Consider the following 25,216-nt stretch of genomic DNA (forward strand, 5'->3'; position numbering starts at 1 on the left):
TTTTTTTCTCTCTCTCTCTGACTCTGTATCTCTCTGTAGCTCTCTGTTTCTGTCTCTGTCTCTCTCTGTCTCTGTCTCTCTCTCTCTCTCTCGTCCCGGATCCAGCTACCCATTCATTTACATGGCCGCGGATTCCGGATCGGATCCGGATTTCGGCGGCAACCCGATCCGGATCCGCCGGACCCGGATTATGGCCGATCCGCTCAACTCCAATAAAAGGCTAATAAAAATACATTTAAGCTTGTGGGTGTAACCTTAAAAAATGTGGAAAAGTTATTTTTCAAGGCAATATATTTGCAAAAATAATTTATTTTTTGAGGGGCAAACAATTTTTTCAAAGATAACAGCATATCTCTAATGAAAAGCCCTCTTAAAAGTTGATGTAGGCTAGACAGTTCTGTAACCATATTGTGAATCTATTATTTTAGGATTGCCCTGCAATTGTGCAGATAAGTTTGTTCCTGTGTGTGGTAATAATGGACGCACCTATCCGAGTGCATGTATAGCACGATGTGTTGGATTGTTGGATCACCAGTTTGAGTTTGGAGAGTGTTCCTCTAAAGATCCATGTAATCCGAACCCTTGTCACAGAAATCAAAGGTAAGCAGTTATAGCTTTGGTAAAAAGGTAGGCTATGTTTGTTTTAGAAAATGTTTTTTTTTTTTCATACTTTAATATCACTGGAAAAAGAATATTTTGCTTTCTAAACACTTTTGGCTGTATCTTATTTACCATATTTTTCGGATTATAAGACGCATATTTCCTCCCAAAAATTTGGGAGGAAAATGAGGGGTGCGTCTTAAAATCTGAATGTAGCTGACCGGGAGGTGATGGACAGGAGTCACAGGAGGCAGGGCAATGTTGTGTGCTGTGCTGTAGGTGCTGCTTTCTGCAACGCTGCTGTGGGCGGTGGGTGGCGCAGCTGTGGGCAGCGGGCAGTGAGGCATGGGCCATTCTGAAGATGTCATCAGTAATGGCCTCAAATAATGAGGCCCAGGGTTGGCGTGTGCACATATGGAGCTCTTGGCTCAAGCTCTCATCTGCGCAAGCGACGACTCTGACTGCCATTTCTTCAGAATGGCCAGTGCCTCACCTCCCGCAGTGAGTACCAGCACAGAGCAGCGCCGGCTGCCCCAGCACAGCGCCGCAGCCCACAGTGAGCATCTGGGCCCCCCTCTACACTACCCGCAGCATCGCATACTCCAGCACCGCCCCTGGATCCTGTGACCTCCGTTCCATCACCGCTGCTGCCCCGCCTCTGGTAAGACATCACCGGATTATATAATGGACCCCATATTTTTTTTACCATTTTTTTTCTCTCTAAATTTTTGGTGTGTCTTATATTCTGGTGAATCTTATAAAACGAAAAATACAGTAATTTGACCTGCTGATCGAAAAAATCACCTTGACATTTTCCTGTCACATACTATTTTTCTGAAATGTTAGCGATATTTTTTTTTTTTTCCATATTTTCAGACTGTCCATGTATTATCCAGAATATATGTGCTTTTATGTAATTTATAGATAAGCAAACTTCAGTGGAATTGTTAGACTTGACACATCTACACATGTCTAAAGATGCCTGGATGCTCCCTACAGAGGCTGAAAAATCTTCTTGCAAATATTCTGCAAGTGATTTCAAATCTAAGCAGCTATAGACTGTACTGCAGTACTATCTGATATAGCTAAAAAGTCTCTACAGTGTCGGAACAGTCACTATACCTTCTGTTGCATTTGTGGAGAGTACACTCTTAAGCTTCAAAGATGCACCATGACAGCCCTCATCATGAAAGCCTATGAGCTGTTCTTTGGATACAAGATTGATGATCAAGACACATCCTGGGCTTCTAACGTCACTTATGTAACATATGCTGTTAATCTTAGAGGTTGGCTGAAAAGTTCTCACAAATGAATGCCATTTGCTATCAACAGAACAGAAGCATCATGTGACCGGCTGTTATTTCTGTCTAATCCGTAACCTTTTGACTTCCGGGCAGAAAAATGTCACACATAAAGCACTTGTGGACCCAGAAATGATATTTCTGCCTCCTCTTCACATAAAACTCAGGCTGATGAAAACTCCGACACACTGTGAATGACTATGTTCGAGCCTGAGAAAATTACTTGGAAATCATTCAAGGATGCTTCCAAGAATGTCCTTGGCAACTATCGAGCACCAAACTACATTGAATTAGTTGACAACCTGCCTGAGAGTTACAAAGCGATGGAATGCCTCACAGACCAAGCCAGGTGCATGATGTGTGTGAGGTAAACTGTCAGTACTGTGAGTGCAGCACTGACAGATCTAATCCACTGCACTGATCATCTACTGCAGTGGATTTGATCAGTGATCAGATCACTGAACGTTAGTGCCCCGCAAGGAGGCTAAGTAAAAGAAAAAAGTTTTTAAAATTAGTAGCAATATTAAAAAAAGTCCGAAAATAAAGAGCCAAAAAACCCCCCATTCCAATAAATATGTAAATATATGTAAAAAAAAAACAAAAAAGTACACATATTTTGTATTGCTGCATCCGTAACAACCCAAGCTATAAAACTGTCACACTAGTTAACCTCTTAAGTTATAAATATAACTTAAATATATATATAAATGTGGTATCGCTGTAATTGAACTGACCTCAAGAATAAAACTGTCTTATCACTTTTATGACACAGTGAATGGGAATAATGTAAACAGAGAACTATTCCTGAATTTCTGTTTCTTCATGATTCTGCCTCACAAAATGTGGAATATTCAAATTGTCTCTCCAGTAAAGGAGACAAACTCTAGCACAGCGCCACCTATTGGAAGTAGCGATCCTAAAAGTCACAAGTGGATTTTCGACAATCCTTTGCAATATGACTCAGGATATATAAGCCAGATCAGAATCCCAATTTGCAGACACGGTGTTTCGGGGTGCTTGCCCCTCGTCAGTGCAAAGTATGGGGGTGTCTGATCTGGCTCATGAGAAAGCTATGTGGGGACCACGGGGGAACACTATTCTCCTTAAGGAGACTTTGCAAGCGAGTCTGGCTGCCAGGTAAGGGGACTTATAGCTGCAATGCCCCTCTGGGAAATATTCAAATTGTCTCTCCAGTAAAGGAGACAAACTCTAGCACAGCGCCACCTATTGGAAGTAGCGATCCTAAAAGTCACAAGTGGATTTTCGACAATCCTTTGCAATATGACTCAGGATATATAAGCCAGATCAGAATCCCAATTTGCAGACACGGTGTTTCGGGGTGCTTGCCCCTCGTCAGTGCAAAGTATGGGGGTGTCTGATCTGGCTCATGAGAAAGCTATGTGGGGACCACGGGGGAACACTATTCTCCTTAAGGAGACTTTGCAAGCCAGTCTGGCTGCCAGGTAAGGGGACTTATAGCTGCAATGCCCCTCTGGGAAATATTCAAATTGTCTCTCCAGTAAAGGAGACAATGTGAAAATGAGAGAGAAAGGAGAAAATGTGGAATAGAAAGTGATTAATATAATATTATGTGGAGATGCGAGTGTCCTCTGCTGGGAAAACAGTGAAAGTCCACAGCGCCCCATATCTTGATGGTGGGCACACAGGAAGCTGCGGTCTCCTGAAGAGGATGTGTACTGCCCCGCACTCTGCTACAGCTGAGCCGCTCGGATCCGGGCTCGTTTGTAGGTGGCTTGAGCGCCTCCGGACCGGGGGTCACTTCACTCTGAAAGGGGCTGGCGCTTTGAAGGGGGTTTTAGGGTTACGGCCTAGGCCGTGGTTTTTGTGTTAGAGTTCATGACGCCACCCACGGGTTGTGGTGAAGGTGGGCACCATCACTGCTGTTCACTAGGCACCCGGGTGAGATGTTGAGCAGCAAAGGTGTAAACCCCTCAGTGGGCAGGGGTGATGGTCCCAGGGCCGTTGGGGATGGTATTTGGGTGCAAGGGCGGTGCATGGCCCAAGGGCACAGTTATACTCACTATTACAGATGCACAAGAGTCTCTGGTAAACCAAAAAGACGGTGGTCGGTGCCCGCAGCGGGCTGCGTCTGGTCCCCCACTCGGGTTGGTGGTCTCTGCCTTTCTCCTGCACCTTCTTTGTAGCTGTGGACAGCCGGTGCTTCAGCAACGGGAGCCCGCTCCCCGGATTTGTGTGTCGGGAGACCCGTTTTCCCGCAGACGCTGGCCCGTGGGATCTCTAAGCCTGAGCTTAGCCTGAGCCCCCTCGGTGGGCTGTTGTCTACAGTCGGGACTTGGGTGGGAAAGGACCTAAAGTCCAGACCTCAATCAGTTAATTAAGTTAGTCCAGTAGTTTCGGGACCAAGTTTCAGGGTCAGAGTACCCGCTTTCTGTGCTCCGGTTTCCGGTCGGTTCCCCGGTTCGGTACCGGCAGGCCACTACCCTGCCCCGGTGCCTTATGGTTCCATCTGGCTGTCTTCCTGGCTCCTGTAGGATGAGGCCACCGTATGCCTCCTAGCCAGAGGTGACTGGGCTCTTACCCAGACACCTGGTTGTTAGACTGGGGCAGACCTGGGCACAGTTCTGCCTCTGCACTTGACCTTCACTCCTCCACTGTCAAAACTAGACTGCCTATGTTTTTCCTGTCTCAGGGCCTGTGAACTCCTCGGTGGGCATTTCCAACCGCCTGGCCACGACCCCTGGTGTGAACATCAAATCCTGAGGGAGGTGACTAGGGTTTTAAGGGTTGGCTGATGTTACCCTTTTTAGGGGACGAGTGTTGTGTAAGGGCCTACCTGTGACTACCGGGCTAGTCCAGGGCGTCACAAATACTTGCTTCTCTGTAGGAGCAGACACTCTGCATCCAGGATGCAGCACGTACGGATCATTGGCACAGACCATAAATCTCTGAAAACGTGATTCAGACAAAATTCACAACATGAAATTCACTGTAATGAGGCAGAGGGAGTCACTTTGAACTCCCTTCTGACCTGTGGTCTGGCTATGTCCATCTTTTTATGCCTCTTTTTAGGCATGCACAAATGAGCGGTCATCAACAGTTTTGGTCACCCTTGAAAAGACGGACACAACTGAACAAAGACCAGAGTCCGGAACTCTGCTGCCTCATTAGTGAATGGATCCGTTGCAAGTTTTACCTGAATCACATATTTCAGAGATGTAGATGGAAACCCCGATGTAAGTGCTCAGCACAGAGCACAAGATTAATGGCTTCCAAGAATTTCCTTGGCAACCATCGAGCACTAAACTACATTGAATTGGTTGACAACCTGCCTGACAACGCTATAGCTTCCCCTCTCCCCCTCAAAAACAGAAATCCAGCAAAATCTATGCTCCCAAATCCAAATGCCTCCCTCTCTGCTGAGCCCCAGAAGGTTTCCATAAACATGAGCTGGGCACAATGTACTGGGCACAAGGACTTATTTGCAATTCTTAATTCTGCAACATTCACTGCGTTTGACACCCTGAATGTTTTCCAGAGACTAAATCGTCACTACACCCATAGATAAATTCCCAGAGGGGTGTAATTTACAAAATGTCACTTGAGGGGGATTTCTTCTGTTCTAGCACTTAGTAAGCAGACTCCATTTGCGGAGCCCCTATTGTAGGAAAATCTGTGCTCCGAAAAACAATGGCACTCCTTCCCTCCTAAGCTCTGTGGTGCAACTAACCAATACTGTACAGTCACATGTGGGGTATTGCCACATTCGGGAGAAATTGTGTAACACATTATGGGACCTTTTTTTTTTTTTCCTTTTTACCTATTCCCCTTATGAAAATTGTAAATCTGGGATTAAAACAACACTTTACTGGTAAAAATGTAATTATTTTTTGTTCACCACCCAATAGTATACAATTTTGTGACACACCTGTACTGTCAATAGGCTTGGTGCACCTCTAAATGAATTCATTGATAGGTGCAGTTTGTAAAATTGGGTCATTTGTGAGAGGTTTCTGCTGTTTTGTCACCACAAGGGCTCTGCCAATGTGACATGGCACACTCTAACCATTGGAACTAAATTTGCACTCCAGTATGGCTCTCCTTCCCTTCTTCACTTTGTACTGTGACTCAAAAGTCGGTTTTGACCACATATTGTCTGTTGTACTGGTGTACTCAGGAGAAATTTCACATCAAATTGTATGGTTCATTATCTCCTGTTACCCTGGTAAATTTGAAAAATTTGAGGTTAATGCAACATTTTTGAGGTTATAAATGTATTTTTCCATTTTTATGGTTCATTGTTATAACATTCTGTGAATTCCCTCGGGGTTCAAGGTGCTGCCCAAACATCTAGATAAATTACTTGAGAGATCTAGTTTCCAAAATGGGGTCACTTGTGGGGGTGCTCCACTGTTAAGGTACATCAGGGGTTCTCTAAATGTGACATGGCATCAACTTATGATTCCAGCCTATTTTGCAGTCAAATGGTGCTACTTCCCTTCCGAGCCCTGCCATGCGTCCAAATAGTTGAGCTCCATGACATATGAGATATCAACATACTCAGAATAAATTGCATAATAAATTTGATGATGCATTTTTTCTTCATACCCTTGTAAAAAAAAGCTATCTGGTTGAATTACAATTTTGTGGTAAAAATGGGTTTGTTTTTTCTTAACTGCTCAACATTATAAACTTTTGTGAAGCCTCCCGGGGGTCAAAGGTGCACACTAAACATCTAGATACATTCCTTGAGGAGTCTAGTTTCCAAATTGGTGTCACTTGGTGGGGAGGATCCACTGTTTAGGCATTTCAGGGGGTCTCCAAACGTGATATGGCGTCCCCTAATGATTTCAGCTAATTTTGCCTTCAAATTGTGTGGTGCGTTTTCTCTAATTACCCTTATGAAAATACAGAATATTATGGGTAAAGTAACATGTTTTGTGGGAAAAAGTACAATTTTTTCCTTTCACATTACTTTGGTTCCAGTGAGGCACCTAATCTTCTTGGATGTGATTTTGAGCAGTGCAAGGTGTGCAGTTTTTAGAATGGTGTCACTTTTGGGTATTTTCTGTCACCTAGACCTCTCAAAGCTACTTCGAATGTGATGTGGTCCGTAAAAAAAAAATTATTTTGAAAATTCTTTTGGAAAAACAAAGCATTGCTGATAAACTTTGAAGCGTTTTAACTTCCTAACAAAATGTTTAAAAAATGTTACTGATGTAAAGTAAACATGTGGGCATAACATTTCAGAGTTTTAAAATTGCGAAATTTTCAAAGTTTTCACGAAATTTCCGATATATTCACAAATAAACTAAAAAAATATCGGCCTAAATTTACAACTATCATGGAGTATATGTCACAAAAAACTGTTAGAATAACTGGGATCTGTTGAAGTGTTCCAGAGTTATAACCTGTCAAAGTGATACTGGTCAGAATTGCAAAAAATGGTCTGATCAGAAAGATGAAAATGGGCTCAGGGGTCAAGGGGTTAATAATAGGGATGAGCAAATGTATTTGCCACTATTCGGTATCTGACGGATAATTGGGTATTCAAGGTATTCGCTATCCGACAGCTAATATGGTATTCGCTTCGATACTTCCATTTTCATTTCGGACTTCCTGTAGCCTTTTTCCAGCCAATGAACACATCTGATGTTGCTTGCCCTCACAGTAACGCCGTAGCCATCTTTGTTCTGGTATTACTGTGATTGGCTTGGCCGCACAGCGTCATAGGGGCTATATAAGGCTGCCACCATTTTGTGCATTCATTTATTCCTGAGCTGGCGGTGTAGCTAGACTGTACTGTGTGCGGGAGAGCGTTTATACAGTGAACTAATAATAGTCCTTGTAAGGGCTGAACACAGTGTGCAGTAGCTGCTAGCAGCTGTGTAAATCGTAGAACCAGGTATAGGGACAGTGCAGTGCGTTCTATGAGATAGCGTTCCTGCTGCACAATCCAAAATAGTCCTTGTAAGGGCTGAAGATAGTGTACATTATCTGCTAGCAGCTGAAGAAATCACAGAACCAGCTATAGGGTCAGTGTTAGTGCATTGCTTTGTTAGGTAAAAGCCATTCTTGTTTTAAACCTGCCAAAAAAAATCCTCCTCTTAGTGCTGCATACGGTCTGTTACTGCAGTGTGTGATATAGGGAGAGCTTATTCACAGGCAGGGAGAGCTTTAAAGCTATCCTGACATCTGCTATTAATAATCAACAATCCCAGCACTGCTACATCCCTTGTGTGTGTTCTAAAAGGAACAGGTATTACAACTTCCTAAAAAAAGGTCCCAAAATTGACAAAACAACGGGTTCAGGTGTAGTGTAGTGCCTGTCAGCCACCATCTCAATTCATACTGTGGCGCCCTGGGCAAGCCAGGTCGTCACAGATACTACACCCACACACCCCACACCCCGGCTAGACACACTGAAGTCAGACAAAATCCTTGTTGCCTCCCTCCAGGGGCTGATGTCCACACAAGGGGGTGGAGCCAGGCAGTTGGCCCCACCCACCGAGGAGTTCACAGTCCTGGAGGCAGGAAAAGGAAGTTAGTGAAGTACAGAGTGTAGTTGAGAGAGGAGCGAAGTGGAAAAGGAGCAATTGACTGACCGTGTCCGGGTGCGTGGCCCGGGCACATACAGCAAGGTTGGCAGACGGTGGTGACCATCTGCAGGCGAGGCCTATCGACGCGGAACCGTAGGGCCGGGGTTGGGCGGTGGCCCACCGGTACCGAACCGGGGAGCGAAGAGAAGCCAGCACCATTCGGCAGGGCTTACAGACCCCGACCAGGCTTGGAGTCGCCGTAAAACCGGTAAAATCCGTTAGCGAAGGGAACCTACAGGGTTTCCCAGCAAACAAGTCCCGATTGAAGGCAACAGCTCACACCATGAAGGGAAACACAGTCACCGCCAAGGCTACAGTTCCCAGGGCCAGAGCCTGCGGACAAAAGGGGCTCCCTCAGCATCCATCCAAGCTGGGGAGCGGGTTACCGGTGGGAAGCCATCAGTACCACAAACAAACCAAAGGTGCAGGGAAAGGCAGTCACCATCAACCTACCGGGAGCAGAAACCACCGCAGCCGTCAGTGAGCCCCGTCCATCCAGCCGTGTGTTTTACAAAGGACTTTGCATTCGTCATTGGCTGAGTGAGTACTACCGTGCCGTGCGGCACCGCGCTGCCCCCGCGACCCTGCACCTCGCCAGGTACGTAATCCACCTGCCATACAGCCCTCACCTCACCGGGCCCCGGGACAACCAACCCTTATCCTTACCCACGGAGGGGAAAACAACAACTGCGCTGCTCCCTGTCATCGCTCCCAGGATCCCCGTCCAGAGCAACGGTGGTGTCACAACCTCACCACAACCGTGGGTGGCGTCACGGACAATCAAATCCCCCAAACCAATCCCCTTTTCACTCACGGGCGAGGAGCGCCGCTCGAGGCCCCGGATCCGGCCCGCCGCTCGAGCCACCGAGCAGCGAGCAAGCAAGCCTCAGCATTGCCGGACCCGAGCAGTGGGTGAGCGCAGCACCCTCCCCGCCCGCGACAATACCAGCACAGTTGCATCCTTGTGTTGGCTTCATAGTGTACATAGACTCCATAGTAACCTACTGCTAAAAAAAAAAAAAAATAGTGTTAAAAAAAAAAAAATTGCTGTCACAGACTGTAGTTTTACTTGAAGCCAAATACCATAATATATAGCATCCTGGTGGTGGCTTCATATCTTACAGAACTTAGATAGTGGCCTGCTCTTATTAAAACAGTGTCAGTGTTACCAAAATTTTAATTAATACTCGGTGTCAGTGGCTCTAGTCAGTGGCTCTAAGGCTGGGGCCACTCGGGGATTACTACGATCCCCTAGCATGGCGCTCTGCTCATGCTGGAAGTACAGCAGAGCCGAGTGTCATGCAAGTGTCCCTGCGACTGAGGTCCGACCGTGCGAGCGGACCTCAGCTGCGGGGGGGGCGGGCCGGCACTGAGGAGGGGAGGGAGGGATTTATCTCCCTCTCTTTTCCGTTGCTGGTTATTGCCATTCTCGCACTGCACCAGTGTACCGCGAGTGCAGTGCGATTTTTCTCTCACCCCATACAATTGAATAGGTGCGAGAGAGAGTCTCGCATTACAATCGCAGCATGCTGCGATTGTTTTCTCGGTCCGATTAGGGCTGAGAAAATAATCGCTCATGTGTGCTGACACACAGGCTAATATTGGTCCGAGTGGAATGCGATTTTTTTTATCGCACTCCACTCGCACCGATTTTCATGTCGTGTGGCTTAGGCCTAACACACAGTGTCATTGTAACCAAAATTTTAATTAATACTCGGTGTCAGTGGCTCCACTTCTGCCTGAAGGCCAAAACATTACTAGTAGCAACCTAGCATACATTGGCGGCGTCATATCTTACAGAACCTACATAATGTCCTGCTCTTATTAAACACAGTGTCAGTGTTACCAAATTTTAATTAATACTTTGTGTCAGTGGCTCTACTTTTGCTTGAAGGCCAATACCTTACTAGGAGCAACCTAGCATACTGGTGGCAGCTTCATATCTTACAGAACCTACATAGTGTCCTGCTCTTATTAAAACAGTGTCAGTGTTACCAAATTGTAATTAATACTCGGTGTCAGTGGCTCTACTTTTGCCTGAAGGCCAATACCTTACTAACAGCAACCTAGCATACTAGTGGCAGCTTCATATTTCACAGAACCTACATAGTGCCCTTCTCTTACTAAAACACAGTCTGAGTGCCAAAAACCAATACTAAAATAAAAGTGGTGTCGAACACTGTTTTCTTTTAAAGCTGAAAGATATTCACAACATCTTTGTTGACTCCTCCAAGTGGTAGTTTGTCCAATAAAGGTACCTTGCTATTTTTAAACTTACAGAAATGGCTATTGTGGGAAACTATTAACACAAGTTTAAAAACATGACATCAGTGTTGTTCCACTGCCTGTACAAAAGGTCACGTTACAGTATTCACCTGCAAATAATCAAACAAAAAAATGAGAAAAAGAGGCAGTAAGGGCCGTGGACGAGGTGGTAGTGACAGTGTTGGTCGCCCAAACACCTTGACCGAACCCAAGAAAAAGGTTCCTGCTTTATCTACCTCTGCCTTCCTATCCCAATTTTCTTGTCCACGTGGGAAACCACTCTTGCGCCCTGAACAGTGCGAACAGGTAACAAGTTGGCTAGCAGAAAATACCTCCAGTTACTTGTCGAGTTGCATATCCCAAGGGTCCACACAGAGAAACTTGAGTAGCCCAGAGGCTGGCCCATCAAATCCTCAGCCTGGTCCTCCTTCCTCACAACATCAGTATGCTAAGGAAACATATGACCCCAAAGCAGGTTACTCTGAGGCACTGTTTACGGGACCCATTGACCTTTCTTGCCTCTCACCGTGCAACACCACCAACATAGGTGAGGCCGTGGTGTGCAGTGATATACAGATCTTTGAGCACCCAAGGCCAGAAGAAAGCCATGTTGTTGGCCATGACATGCTGTGCAATCAGGTGGAAGTGTTGGAGGATGATGAGACACAGTTGCCCTCAGGTCAGCCTGAAACCTCCATTACCGAAGATGTTGACCTGCAGGAATTTGAAGACTACCTGGTCGATGATGAGGTGACTGGTCCAACATGGACGGGTGACAGGGATTACGAGAGCAGCAGTGCAGATGAGCATGTGCCCATAGTCCGCAAAAAGGCTGTAAGAGATAGGGTTTCAACCACTGCCAGAGGTCAATCAACTGTGCACATGACACCACTACCTGTGGCATCTCAGAGTCCAAGGGTCCGTGCACCACCTGTGCCATCTCAGAGTCCAATGCTGCGATTGTGTGGGAGATTTTTTCCAAGAGTCCTTCGGACCAAATGGTTGCCATTTGTCAAATCTGTCAGACCAAGCTTAGCAGAGGCAGAAATACTTCCAGCTTAGGCACCTTCACCATGAGAAACCATATGTTAGCCAAGCACACCACTAGGTGGTTTAAAGCTCTAGGTGAAAAACACAATTTCCAGACTCAAAACTCTGCCACTTCCCCTGGGTTCCCTGCTTTCCAAACTGGTGTGCAAGAAGGTGGCGCTGATGCCTCCTTCTCCCAACCTGATGTTGGCCAAACTCAATCATCAATGCCCACATCCATTTCGGTGTCCCAGCGTTCCGTTCAGTTGTTCATAACACAGACCTTCGAAAAGAACCGAAAATACCCCGTTACACACCCAAGGGCAGAAACCATAACTGCACACAGCACGATTGATAGCCCTTGAGATGTTGCAATATCGGCTTGTGGGAACAGAGGCTTTCTGTGACCTTTTGGCGGTGTTAGAACATCAGTACTCTGTGCCTAGCCGCCACTATTTTTCACAGTGTGCCATCCCTGAGCTCCACAAATACGTGTCCGTAAACATGAAACGGGCTCTCACCAATGCCATAACAGGGAAGATCCACTTAATCACAGACACATGGACATGCAAAGTAGACAGGGACGCTAAATCTCACTGACAGCACACTGGGTGAACCTGGTGGCAGCTGGTACAGAGTCTGAGCCGGCAATATCCCATATAATTCCCACACCCAGAATAGCGGGCCCCACTTCAATCACAATTTCAGTAGCCTCCTACAAAGCAACAACTCCCTCCTCCTCCTCTTCATCTAGCTCCTGTGCATCATCCTCAACATCCGCCGGTGTCCAACCGTCGGCATCATTCCCCAGCTGGGTTCTCTGCAGCACTGCCTCGGCTAAGCGGCAACACGCTCTACTGAAGCTCATCTGTATCGGTGACAAATCGCACATGGCACCTGAGCTTTTGAAAGCAATAACTGAGCAGACAGATGAGTGGCTTGAGAAAAATCCGTCCAGGGATTGTAGTGTGCAATAATGGTCGTAATCTGGTGGCGGCTTTAAAGCTTGGAAAGCTTGTACACGTTCCTTGTATGGCCCTCTTTGTAAATTTAGTAGTTAAGAACTTTCTCAAAAAATACCCTGGGATACCAGACCTACTTACCAAGGTACGACGTATTAGCGCCCATTTCCGCAAGTCATCTCCCTCTTTTGCTGGCCTGGCAGTACTGCAGCAGCGCTTACCATCTTAGCGATCCATAAGCAGCAGAGGGCAGTATCCCAATTCCAGCTTGAATATGCCCATCAGACGCAGCTGCCAGACATAAGTACTGCAGAGTGGGTGTGGATTGCAGACATTTTTCAGGTCTTGGAGAATTTTGATTACTGTACCAACATTGTGAGCAGTGATGATGCTCTTATCAGCATTACCATACCACTGATTTGTTTATTGAAATGCTCTCTGGATGGTCTGACTGACCAAAGTGTTAATGCACCCGAGGTGTCTGTAGATCCAGACTTCACAATGGTTGCTAGTAATCCACGCAACCTCGGCCAACAGGCTCAGGCCACCTTTGGTCAGCATCATGAGGATGATGATGAGGAGGATGATGAAGAACAGGATTGCTTTGAAGTTGGTAACCAAGCTTCAAGGCTGTCCAGCATGGATGGCCTGAGGAGGAGAGAGAGACTGAAGAGGTTTAGGGAGACAGAATGTATTCTTAGGAGTGACACACAAAGGTTTCCAGTTCGGAGTCTGGGACACATGGCACAGTTCATGTCACACTGCCTTTCTCATGACTGTTGGCTAGTCCACATTTTGGCAGACAACAAATACTGGTTATGTACCTTCCTTGACCCACGCTACAAAGACAAATTCGCTTCTCTACTTGTGGAGGCAAATAAGGATTGTACTACGGAAACATTTAAAAGGGCTGTAGTGAAGCAGTTGATGAAACGATTACCTTCAGGTCATGCTGGCGTCAGAGGTAGTGTGTCATCTCACGCAACAGGATTACAAGAGAGGGCTATGCATAGTAGGAGCAAGATAGGCGGGGGACTAATGTGCCAAAACTGGTCCATTTTCCACAAACCATCAACTCGGAAGCAGATATCGGTTGGGTGACCTATGACAAGGAGGGAACACTTAAGTAAGATGGTGAGGGACTATGTAGATGACTGTATCAGCGTGCTTTCAGTGTCTACTGTTCCCTTTAACTATTGGGTTTCCAAGCTCAACACTTGGCTAGATCTTGCCTTATACGCTTTGGAAATGCTAGCTTGCCCTGCTATGAGTGTGTTTTCTGAGCGTGTTTTCAGCTCCGCACGGTCAATAATAACAGTTATTAGAGTATATTAGAATAATAACATCCGAGTTGTCTGTGGATCCAGACTTCACAATGGTTGCTAGTAATCCACACAACCTTGGGCAACAAGCTCAGGCCACCTTTGCTCAGCATCATGAGGATGAGGAGGATGATGAAGAACAGGAATGGTAACCAAGGGATTGACAACCCAAGCTTCAGGGCTGTCCAGAATGGATGGCCAGAGGAGGAGCATGATGAGGAGAGATAGAATGAGGAGGAGAGGAGGTTTAGGGAGACAGAATGTATTCTTAGCAGTGACACACAAAGGTTTCCAGTTCGGAGTCTGGGACGCATGGCACAGTCCATGTCACACTACCTTTCTCATGACTATCGGCTAGTCCACATTTTGGCAGACAACAAATACTGGTTATGTACCTTGCTTGACCCACGCTACAAAGACAAATTCTTTTCGCTACTTGTGAAAGCAAATAAGGATTGTACTACGGAAACATTCAAGAGGGCTGTAGCTGTAGTGGAGCAGTTGATGAAACGATTACCCTCAGATCATGCTGGTGTCAGAGTTAGCATGTCATCTCACGCAACAGGATTACAAGAGAGGGCTACGCATAGTAGGAGCAACACAGGTGGGGGACTAATGTGTCAAACCTGATCCATTTTCCACAAACCGTCAACTGTGAATCAGATAACGGTTGGGGAACTATGACAAGGAGGAAACAGTTAAGATGGTGAGGGACTATGTAGGTGACCATATCAGTGTGCTTTCCGAGTCTACTGTTTCCTTTAACTATTGGGTTTCCAAGCTCAGCACCTCACCAGACCTTGCCTTATACGCTTTGTAAGTGCTAGCTTGCCCTGCTGCGAGTGTGTTGTCTGAGCATGTTTTCAGCTTAGTGAGGTCAATAATAACAGATAGTCGCACACGACTATCCACGGAAAGTGCAGACAGTTTGACCATGATCAAAATGAACTATAGATGGATTTCCCCAGAATAGCTCAGGCTGCCTCTTAACAAGACCCAATAATAAGTGTAGCCCAAAAATTTGTATTTCTTAAGTTCAAGTAAGTTCCATTGTTTCTCATTCAAGACTATTTTGTCTTCTATCATCTAATGAGACCGCATAACTAATCAATCTAACTTATTCTGCTGCGATGTAATTGTTCGGCCCAATCACCCAGGGACACATTTTTCAAGCCTTTGTACATTATACACTGGCATAACCACTGTCAAGGCTTACCTGTCTGTAACAATTGGTCAGACAGTCTATATTTGTGTTCTTTACTGATGCTGTGCTCCACGGTGTGTTACACATGGCCCCCTGCAGAATCAGATTTTTTTTTACCTCCTTGGCATGTTATGCCCTGTTGCTTATTCTACCAATTTAAAAAAAAAAAAAAAAGCTGTTGGGAGTACCTTCTGATGCTGTACTCCATGGTGTCTGAACCATTATCTCCTGGGGAAACTGAATTTATTAAACTCCTTGACATGTTATGCCCTGTTGCTTATCCTACCAATTTAAAAAAAAAAAGAAGCTGTTGAGAGCTATTCTGTTCACCTTCTGATGCTGTGCTACATGGTGTTTGAACCTTTCCCCCCTGAGGAAACTGAATTTTTTTAAATCCTTGGTGTTAGCTAGTGAAATAAAGCCTGAGTTCCAGAGTGAAACAACTGCCACTTCCACGGTGCTGCATGGTTCATAAACTGCGGTCTAGGAAGCAGGCGATGATGCCTCCTGCTCCCAACCTGCTTTTGGTCAGATGCAATCATCATCATCAACGACATCAGCTTCGATCTCAGAGCGTGGCATTCATTTGTCCATAAAACATACATTACTGAATCATTTGAATAGAATTTTGAATAGAGGGCCACTTTAGCCGGTGGTGTTTGGTGGAGGAGGAGGGCAAGGCCAAAACACAAATGGCTATATTGGCAATAGCACTGAAAAGTGTTATGGAGTACGTATTCCAACTTTCACACTAATGATATAGGGGACGCAGAAAACTACAAATGACTGCCATCCCTCCCCCATGTATGTTACAGGGCCCTCCTGAGAGCCGTAAGAAGTCTGAAATTTGAGGACAGCTAGTGGCCCTTTCTACATTTGAATAGAGGGCCACTGGAGCCGGTGATGCTGGTGGAGGAGGAGGAGTGCAAGGTCAACATCCCAACGGGCACATTGTAGCTGACCTTTTAAAGCGCTGTCATATATGTCCCAAAAAAGGAGGTGTGAGACATACCAATATCATAGATAAGGTACAGCCCTTTCTAATCGAAAAAGAAGGAAAAATGTAAAAAACTAAACGTGTGAACATATGCTGGTGTTTTGTTTTTTTTGTTTTTTTCTTTTGGAGGTCGGGGCTTGATTTGACATTTTATTACAGTGATTAGGCACTTGAAACTATTTCCTGGCAATTTCCCCTCTTTTACTTTGGTTTGAGAGCTGTTCTGGCGACGCCACGTGCTGCTCTAACCACGTTATTCAAAGACACCAGAAATGCAGTCAGGCAACTTCTACAGGCTGTGCCCATACTGGTTCAGCCTTTTCTTATCGATTTCAGACTTTTCCTCAGTCACCACAGGTCACCGACAGGTCCGACGTAAAATTATTCTGGTTTCCCATAGACTTACTTTGGGGGTCAAATATTCGCGAATAGTCGAATATCAGTGAGATATTCGCCGGATATTCGGCGAAATGAATATTAGGGTATTCGATCATCCCTAGTTAATAACTATATGTAAAATTATGGATATTAAAAGGCATATTCTCCAATACTAATTAATAATGTCTACCTAATTAGTATTTTAATAATTACAATCTCACTAATATGTTAAAATGGAACTCCTCCACCAACTGTTAATGGTGAGTTTTGTACTTTATTAATGTCAGCTTTGAATATTAATCATTAACCCCTTCACCCCGGCCACTAAAACACCCTAATGACCGGGCCATTTTTTGCAATTCTGACCAGTGTCACTTTGACAGGTTATAACTCTGGAACGCTTCAACGGATCCTGGCGATTCTGACATTGTTTTTTCGTGACATATTGTACTTCATGTCAGTTGTAAATTTAGGCCGATAGTTTTTGCATTTATTTGTGAAAATTTAGGAAATTGTGCGAAAATTTTGAAAATCTGAAAATCTGAGAGTTATGTCACACAAAATAGTTACTAAATAACATTTCCCACTTGTCTACTTTACATCAGCGCAATTTTCGAATGAAATTTTTTTTTCGTTAGGAAGTTAGAAGGGGTCAAAGTTCATCAACAATTTCTAATTTTTCCAACAAAATTTACAAAATAATTTTTTTTAGGGACCACATCACATTTGAAGTGACTTTGAGAGGCCGAGGTGACAGAAAATACCCAAAAGTGACCCCATTCTAAAAACTGCACCCCTCACACTGCTCAAAACCACATCCAAGAAGTTTATTAACCCTTTAGGTGCTTCACAGGAACCAAAGCAATGTGGAAGGAAAAAAAAAAAAATTTTACTTTTTAACACAAAAATGTTACTTTAGCCATAAAATTTTCATTTTTACAAGGGAGAAAAGAGAAAGTGCACCCTACAATTTATTGTGCATTTTCTCCTGAGTACGCTGATACCCCATATGGGGTAAAAATCAATTGTTTGGGTGCACGGCAGAGGTCGAAAGGCAAGGAGCGCCATTTGAATTTTTTAACGCAAAATTAGCTGCACTCATTAGCGGACGCCATGTCGGGTTTGAAGACCCCCTGAGGTGCCTAAACAATGGAGCTCCCCCACAAGTGACCCCATTTTGGAAACTAGAGCCCTCAAATAATTTTTCTAGATGTTTGGTGAGCACTTTGAACACCTGGGGGCTTCACAGAAGTTTATAACGTTGAGCCGTGAAAAGAAAAAAAAATGTTTTTACCACAAAACTGTTGCTTCAACTAGGTAGCTTTTTTTTCACAAGGGTATCGGGAAAAAATGCAACATAAAATGCATTGTCCATTTTCTTCTGAGTACACAGATACCTCATATGTGGTGGAAATCAAATGTTTGGGCACACGGCAGAGCTCGAAAGGGAAGGAACGCCATTTGAATTTTTGAACGCAAATATAGCTGCACTCATTAGCGGACGCCATGTCAGGTTTAAAGACCCCCTGAGGTGCCTAAACAATGGAGCTCCCCCACAAGTGACCCCATTTTGGAAACTAGAGCCCTCAAATAATTTTTCTAGATGTTTGGTGAGCACTTTGAACACCTGGGGGCTTCACAGAAGTTTATAAAGTTGAGCTGTGAAAATAATTTTTTTTTTTTTCCACAAAACTGTTGCTTCAACTAAGTAGCTTTTTTTTCCACAAGGGTATCAGGAAAAAATACACCATGAAATTTATAGTGCATTTTTTTCCTGAGTACGACTATACCTCATATGTGGTGGAAAGTAATTGTTTGGGCGCATGGCGGGGCTCAGAAGAGAAGGAGCACCATTTGACAGCAAAATTTGTTTGAATCATTAGCGGATACCATGTCACGTTTGGAGACCCCCTGAGGTGCCTAAACAGTAGAGCTCCCCCACAAGTGACCCCATTTTGGAAACTAGACCCCTCAAGGAGTTTATCTAGATGTTTAGTGAGCCCCAAGGGGCTCCACAGAAGTTGATAATGTTGAGCCATGAATACAATTTTCTTTTGTTTTACCACAGAACTGTTACTTGAACCAGGTAGCTTTTTTTTTCACAAGGGTATCAGGAAAAATTGCACCATAAAACGTATTGTGCAATTTCTCCTGAGTACGCAGATACCTCACATGTGGTGGAAAGTAATTGTTGGGCGCATGGCGTGGCTCAGAAGAGAAAGGCACCATTTGACAGCAAAATTGGTTGGAATCATTAGCGGACGCAATGTCACGTTTTTAGACCCCCCCTATGGTGCCTAAACAGTGGAGCTCCCCCACAAATTACCCCATTTTGGAACTAGACCCCTCAAGGAATTTATCTAGATGTTTAGTGAGCCCCTTGTACCCCCAGGGGCTCCACTGAAAGTTGATAACGTTGAACCGTGAAAATTATTTTTTTTTTTTTTTTTTTTTTTTTTTAATTTTTGCAGCAACAAGGTAGCTTTTTTTTTCTTTTTACAACGGTATCAGGAAAAAATTCACCATAAAACGTATTGTGCAATTTTTCCCGAGTACGCAGATACCTCATATCGAGCGCTGATCAGGGATGCACATAACGGATCGGCATCCCTGCTCAATTTTTGGCGTGACTTTTTTTTCCGTATCCCCGATGCTTTTTGTCACGCCAAAAAGGGAGCAATGATGCCGATCCATTATGTGCATCCCTGATCAGCGCTCGGCGGGACGCACGGACTGATGCGATACAAAAAGCGTCGGGGATACGGGAAAAAAAGTCCCGCCGAAAACTGACCACGGATGCAGATACGTCATGAGGTGTAAAATTGGACAGGGGATAGAGGAAAAAAAGAAAAAAAAAAAAAAGTTATACTCACAGTACCCAGAGGATTAGCAGGAGGAACAGCTTTACAGGAGCAGCAGGCAGGAAGTTGGACAGCTCAGCAGAAGACCCAGGAAGAAGGACCCAGTGATGGAGGCAGATGTGATCGGCCGGTGAAGACAGGTAAGAGGATGTCGGGGGGACAGCAGAGGGGGAGGGGGAGAGCAGAGGGGGAGAGCAGAGGAGGAGGGAGATACCGGAGGAGCTGCAGAATAGAGATCACGGGGGAGGCTGGCAGATTGGGATTTTGGGGGGCAGATTGGGATGGCGGGGGGCAGATCGGGATGTCGGGGGGCAGATCGGGATGTCGGGGGGCAGATCGGGATGTCGGGGGGGCAGATCGGGATGTCGGGGGGGCAGATCGGGATGTCGGGGGCAGATCGCAGGGGGCACGGGCAGGGGCCATTACGGGAGCGCGCAGGAGCAATCACAGGAGCGCGCAGGGGCTGCAAGGTGAGCACAATACTCACCGCTCCTGCTCTGTGACGTGACAGCAGCAGCAGCGGTGGCGTGGTATCACTAGTACCAGCCAGTGCTGCACGCTGCAGACATGTTGGGGGGAGGGTCCCCAGACCAGCACAGGCCTGGGGAGGGTGGCCACCAGCAAATCAAACCGCCCCACTGCACACTGATTGGAGCGATTGCGCGTCATAGCACGATCGCTCAAATCAGTGCTGCAGGGGCTGGGGGCGGCATGTTTGAGATCCACCTATGATCTGCTGTACCTGCTACGGCATCTCATAGCCGGATCTCACAGTATCGCACTATTTCCGGCATTATTTTTACTGAAATCAGTGCGAAAGATGTGGTTGGCGGTTCAGATTTGAACAGCCAATCACATCGATCGTCGATGGGGGGTGGCGATGCCACCCCCCCTGGGGTGAAGCAAGGGTCCCCTGCTGTAAGAAACAGCAGGGGACATCATTTGAAAGCCGTTGCTATGGCCACGGCAATCAAATGAACTTTAGGCAGTAAAATTACGTCCCTGGTCGTTAAGTCACGTTAAAATGGGACGTAATTTTACTGCCCGCGGTTGTGAAGGGGTTAATATAAAACATTAAAAATGCCTTAACGCTTAATGTTCCTTTGCGAAATATATAAATGGCAACTACCGTGTTTCCCTGAAAATAAGAGCTACAACAAAAATAAGCATGATTTTACAGTTTTTTTTTAAATATGCTTGAAATATAAGCCCTACTCCAAAAATATGCCCTAGTTACAGTCAGAGCCAGCTTTAGGGGGAGTCAAACTGCACAATTTAACAGAGAGAATTGTAGAAACGGGTTTCTGCACCGCGCCAAAGATCACAAGTCAGGATGTCAGATAAATGTAGCTTTATTGCATCATAGGTCTACGCGTTTCAGGAGCTCTGCCCCCTTCCTCAGGACCATAGAAAAGACAACATCAAATCTACCGTAGTAGACACATGTATACATTAAATAGACCAAGTGACGTCATAGGCCCGCCCAGTATAGAAAAAACGGGCAGGAAAGGGTGCATCGTGATCAATATATGACGCAATACAATGAAAACACAGTGAAAAAGAGAAACATGACACTGTTCAATAACGGTGACAAAATAAATGATTGAATGTAAAAATTAAAATGATATTTAAAAATTATTCCCCGTGTGTTTATCTGTAAAAAACAAAAACTAAATGTGCAAACGTATTTATACTACACGTCGGGATCCCCCAGTAGTAATTACAAGATCTAAGAAGGTGTCTAGAACTCGCTTCTCCACAGAAGATGTGATGGTCAGAGCCGTGTAAAGGAACCGACACCAGAACTACCAATGACAGAAGTACATCTAGTTTTTATATGATGTCCAATACTCTGTAGTGGATAGAAATTGGACTTAACCTTCAGATTTTATTACCACCTGCCTAAAATTCACAAAAGCCTAGATAATCCTCCTGGGAGACCCATCATTTCTGGGATTGGGTCCCTGACAGAAAACCTGGCAGCATATATTGATACCATCATGAGAGTGCATGTGACAAAACTCAGGAGTTTCCTCAGGGACTCAACTCATTTGATTATTATCCTTAGGGATATAAAGTGGAAGGATTCATTTCTATATGTAACCCTGGATATAGCCTCACTATACACAAACATTCTACATCCTCTAGGACTTGAATGTTTTATGAAGTTTTTAGATATGGATGACAGGCTGCCCTCTGCACAAAAAAATTTCATCTTGGAAGGGATGAGGTTTATACTGAAAAACAATTTTTTCACTTTCCAGGACACCTTGTACCATCAGTGCTGCGGAGTCGCAATGGGCTCAAAGGTGTCGCCCACGTTCGCCAATTTGGTCATGGGGCTGTTTGAACTATTGTATATTTATTCATCTGAGCAGCTCAAGCATGCGGTGGTCTATAAGAGATACATAGACGATCTCTTCATCATCTGGGACAATAGTGAAAACAACCTCCCTAGCTTCCTAGAGAGTATACACAAAAATAACTGGGGCTTGAAATTTTCCCCTACCATTGGTGTAGAGTCAATTGATTTTTTGGACCTCACCATATCACACATTGATGAGGTGATTTTTACAAAAACATTTTTTAAACCGGTAGATTCGAATGGCTACATAGATTTCACCAGCAGCCATTATGATAAATGGTTGCTCAACATCCCTAGGAACCAATTTCAAAGAATTAGGAGAAACTGTACTCTCGACAAAGACTTTAATGATCAGGCCCTGATACTCAGAGAGAGATTCAGGGAGAAAAAATACCCTATGGCCACCATCAAAAAGGCGTATCAGACCAACAGGAATCTTAAACAGTTGGATCTGATCAATACAAAGGATAGCGGTATCACTGAGCCACATGGGACCCCGGGTGGAGGTTTTGCTTCCAACTTTCTTACCACTTACAGTAGTGATGGAAATTTAATAAAAAATATCCTAAAAAAACATTGGGCCATATTGCACAACGATCCCTATCTTAAAGATGTGTTACCCTACAACCCTGGGGTCACATATCGGAGGGCTTCTACCCTGAGAAATCAGTTAGCCCCTAGTAGGCTCAGAAACTTTGATAGTCCCATCATTAATAATAAAACGTTGGGAGCGTATAAATGCTATACCAAGAATTGTATATGTTGCAGGAATATCCAACATGGAAGGTTGAATTTTGGGTTGGCTCCTGGCGACTGGGCGTATAAGACGACCCCCAACTTCTGCCCTAAAAATATAGAATTTGGGATATACTCACTGTATAAGACTACCCCGCTCCCAAATGAAAAAAAGTCTGCTTTGATTGCAACATGTTAATTTTAATTCCGCGAGAGCCGTACAATATGTTTTTAAAGGGCCATTGACAGATCAATCGCTCCAATGTTCACTTAGTACAGCAAGGAATGCTCCTCCCTGCTGTATAAAGCCACAACTGGACTGAAACAATGGTACTACACTCTGCTACAAACAGACACACACAACTCTGCTACAAACAGACAAACACACACAACTCTGCTACAAACAGACAAACACACACAACTCTGCTACAAACAGACAAACACACACAACTCTGCTACATACAGACAAACACACACAACTCTGCTACATACAGACAAACACACACACACAACTCTGCTACATACAAACACATACAACTCTGCTACATACAGACAAACACATACAACTCTGCTACATACAGACAAACACATACAACTCTGCTACATACAGACAAACACATACAACTCTGCTACATACAGACAAAAACATACAACTCTGCTACATGCAGACAAACACACACAACTCTCCTACATACAGACAAACACATACAACTCTGCTACATACAGACAAACACATACAACTCTGCTACATACAGACAAACACATACAACTCTGCTACATACAGACAAACACATACAACTCTGCTACATACAGACAAACACATACAACTCTGCTACATACAGACAAATACACACAACTCTGCTGCTCTGTGGGGCCTGCACCGGCGGCTCGGCGGGTACAGCACCCGCGGCATCGGCGGGGGGGGGGATTGGCAGGGCATACATCTGGGGGGTTAGAAGCAGCTCACCGGGGCCCATAATGGGCACAAGTCCCCCTTTGTTAGATATCTCCCCCATAGTGCTGCCCATGGCCCCTATATAGATCGCACAAGTCCCCCTGTGTCAGATATGGCCCCCATAGTGCTGCCCAAAGTAAAATAAAACCCTCTTTCCTTATCTCCTCCAGCTCCTGTCTGGCTCCGTGCTTCTGTTCTTCCACTTCCTGGTTGTCAGTGCGGTCATGTGATCGGCACAGCAGGCTGAGATCTCTGCCTGCCTGATCACAGTGGAAGCAGGGACACAGGGAGAAACGCTGCAGGGGTAAGTAAAGCTTTTTTATTTTAGAATGAGCAGCAGCCTGGGGGCCAAATCTAACACAGGGGGGACATGTGCGATCACACTGGGACGCAGGCTCATAGAATATGCACCGCTGCTCCAGCCCCTCACTGCGTGCGATTTCAGCACCATTGGAGATGGACAGCGGCTGTGCATATTATATGAGCGGGTGCAGGAGATCAAAGGCTGCGTTCCCCTGTGCTCCAGAGCTGCTGCCACCACCTCCCCTGGACGCTCCAGTGTACATACACACCCCCCCCCGTATATCCGGCGTATAAGACGACCCCCCACTGTAGCCATTATTTTAAGGGGGTAAAAAGTCGTCTTATACGCCAGTATATACGGTACTTGTCAATCAGACTATGTGATTTATCTCATTGAATGTGATTGCGCTAAACGTTACGTGGGAAGAACCACCCAGGCTTTACACAACAGGGTGAACTCCCACCGACATAATATCAAGGTGGGTTTTATGCTACATGGCCTGTCCCGACATGTCACCCTATATCATTCTAAGAAAATCCAACTGAGGGTAACCCCTATTGAGCAGATACCTCCACATGTACCTAATAGGATCGAGGTTTTGAACAGAAAGGAAACCTATTGGATATATAAGCTCAACACCTTGAAACCTCAGGGCTTCAATGAGGTAACAGACCTATTCCATTAAACTACTCCCTTCCATTTATTGTTTTTCTCCTACACAAGGATTTATAGGGAAAGTGCTCATTTATAGCTATTTTCCCGGGGGGGGGGGGGGGGTTCATTTGTTTTTATTTCTTAATCAAAATTTTGTTTTCGTTTTATTGATAAATATTATGTGTGATGTTATTGCTGGTTTTAATTTATATAGGGTTATTATGTCTTTTAGTGAATGGGTGTAGTTCAGGATCTTAATAATACATCCATAATTTTAGGTTTTATATATATATATTATATTATATTAATTATATTATATGTATTATATTTATATATTCATATTTTTAATTTGGTCAGGTGGCAGTAGTACCACCAGCAGTTACTAAAATACTTTTTACATAATATATATTTATACTTTTTAGAAATTATCATTATGGTCTACGTGTATGTGGGGCTTGGGGGAAGAAAAAGTAGGCTTTTCTCCCCTAATGCCTTAATTGTTAATTGTATACAAAATATCGGTGTGGGTCTATGTTTGTTTGAACATTTTCTTTCACTGGGTTTCCTTCATTGTCTTCTCTTTTCTTTAATTGCCTTACTGGTTATTTAATTCCTTGACGCACTGACTGAATGTCCCCTTAGTTATGGGGCGTGTGTTTTTTTCATTTCTGCCGTCTTTTACTTTGCCCGTTGTATATGTCTTCAG

At 44.8% G+C, this 25,216-nt stretch overlaps 1 protein-coding gene across 12 annotated transcripts in view; it reads left to right on the forward strand.

Annotated features, from left to right (window-relative positions):
* The window catches only part of RECK (reversion inducing cysteine rich protein with kazal motifs), a 1,668,523-nt gene that overhangs the window by 965,928 nt on the left and 677,379 nt on the right, over positions 1 to 25,216 (forward strand). For all 12 annotated transcript variants that reach the window (XR_012724346.1, XR_012724347.1, XM_075314993.1 and 9 more), the window contains one exon: positions 429 to 600. Coding sequence is in view for 10 of the 12 variants with exons in the window: in XM_075314993.1 (XP_075171108.1) it covers positions 429 to 600 (172 nt within the window). In the remaining 2 variants the exon portion in view is untranslated. The remainder of the gene's footprint in view (positions 1 to 428; positions 601 to 25,216) is intronic.

This window comes from Anomaloglossus baeobatrachus, chromosome 6 (genome assembly GCF_048569485.1).
Source record: "Anomaloglossus baeobatrachus isolate aAnoBae1 chromosome 6, aAnoBae1.hap1, whole genome shotgun sequence".
NCBI classification, from domain to species: Eukaryota; Metazoa; Chordata; class Amphibia; order Anura; family Aromobatidae; genus Anomaloglossus; species Anomaloglossus baeobatrachus.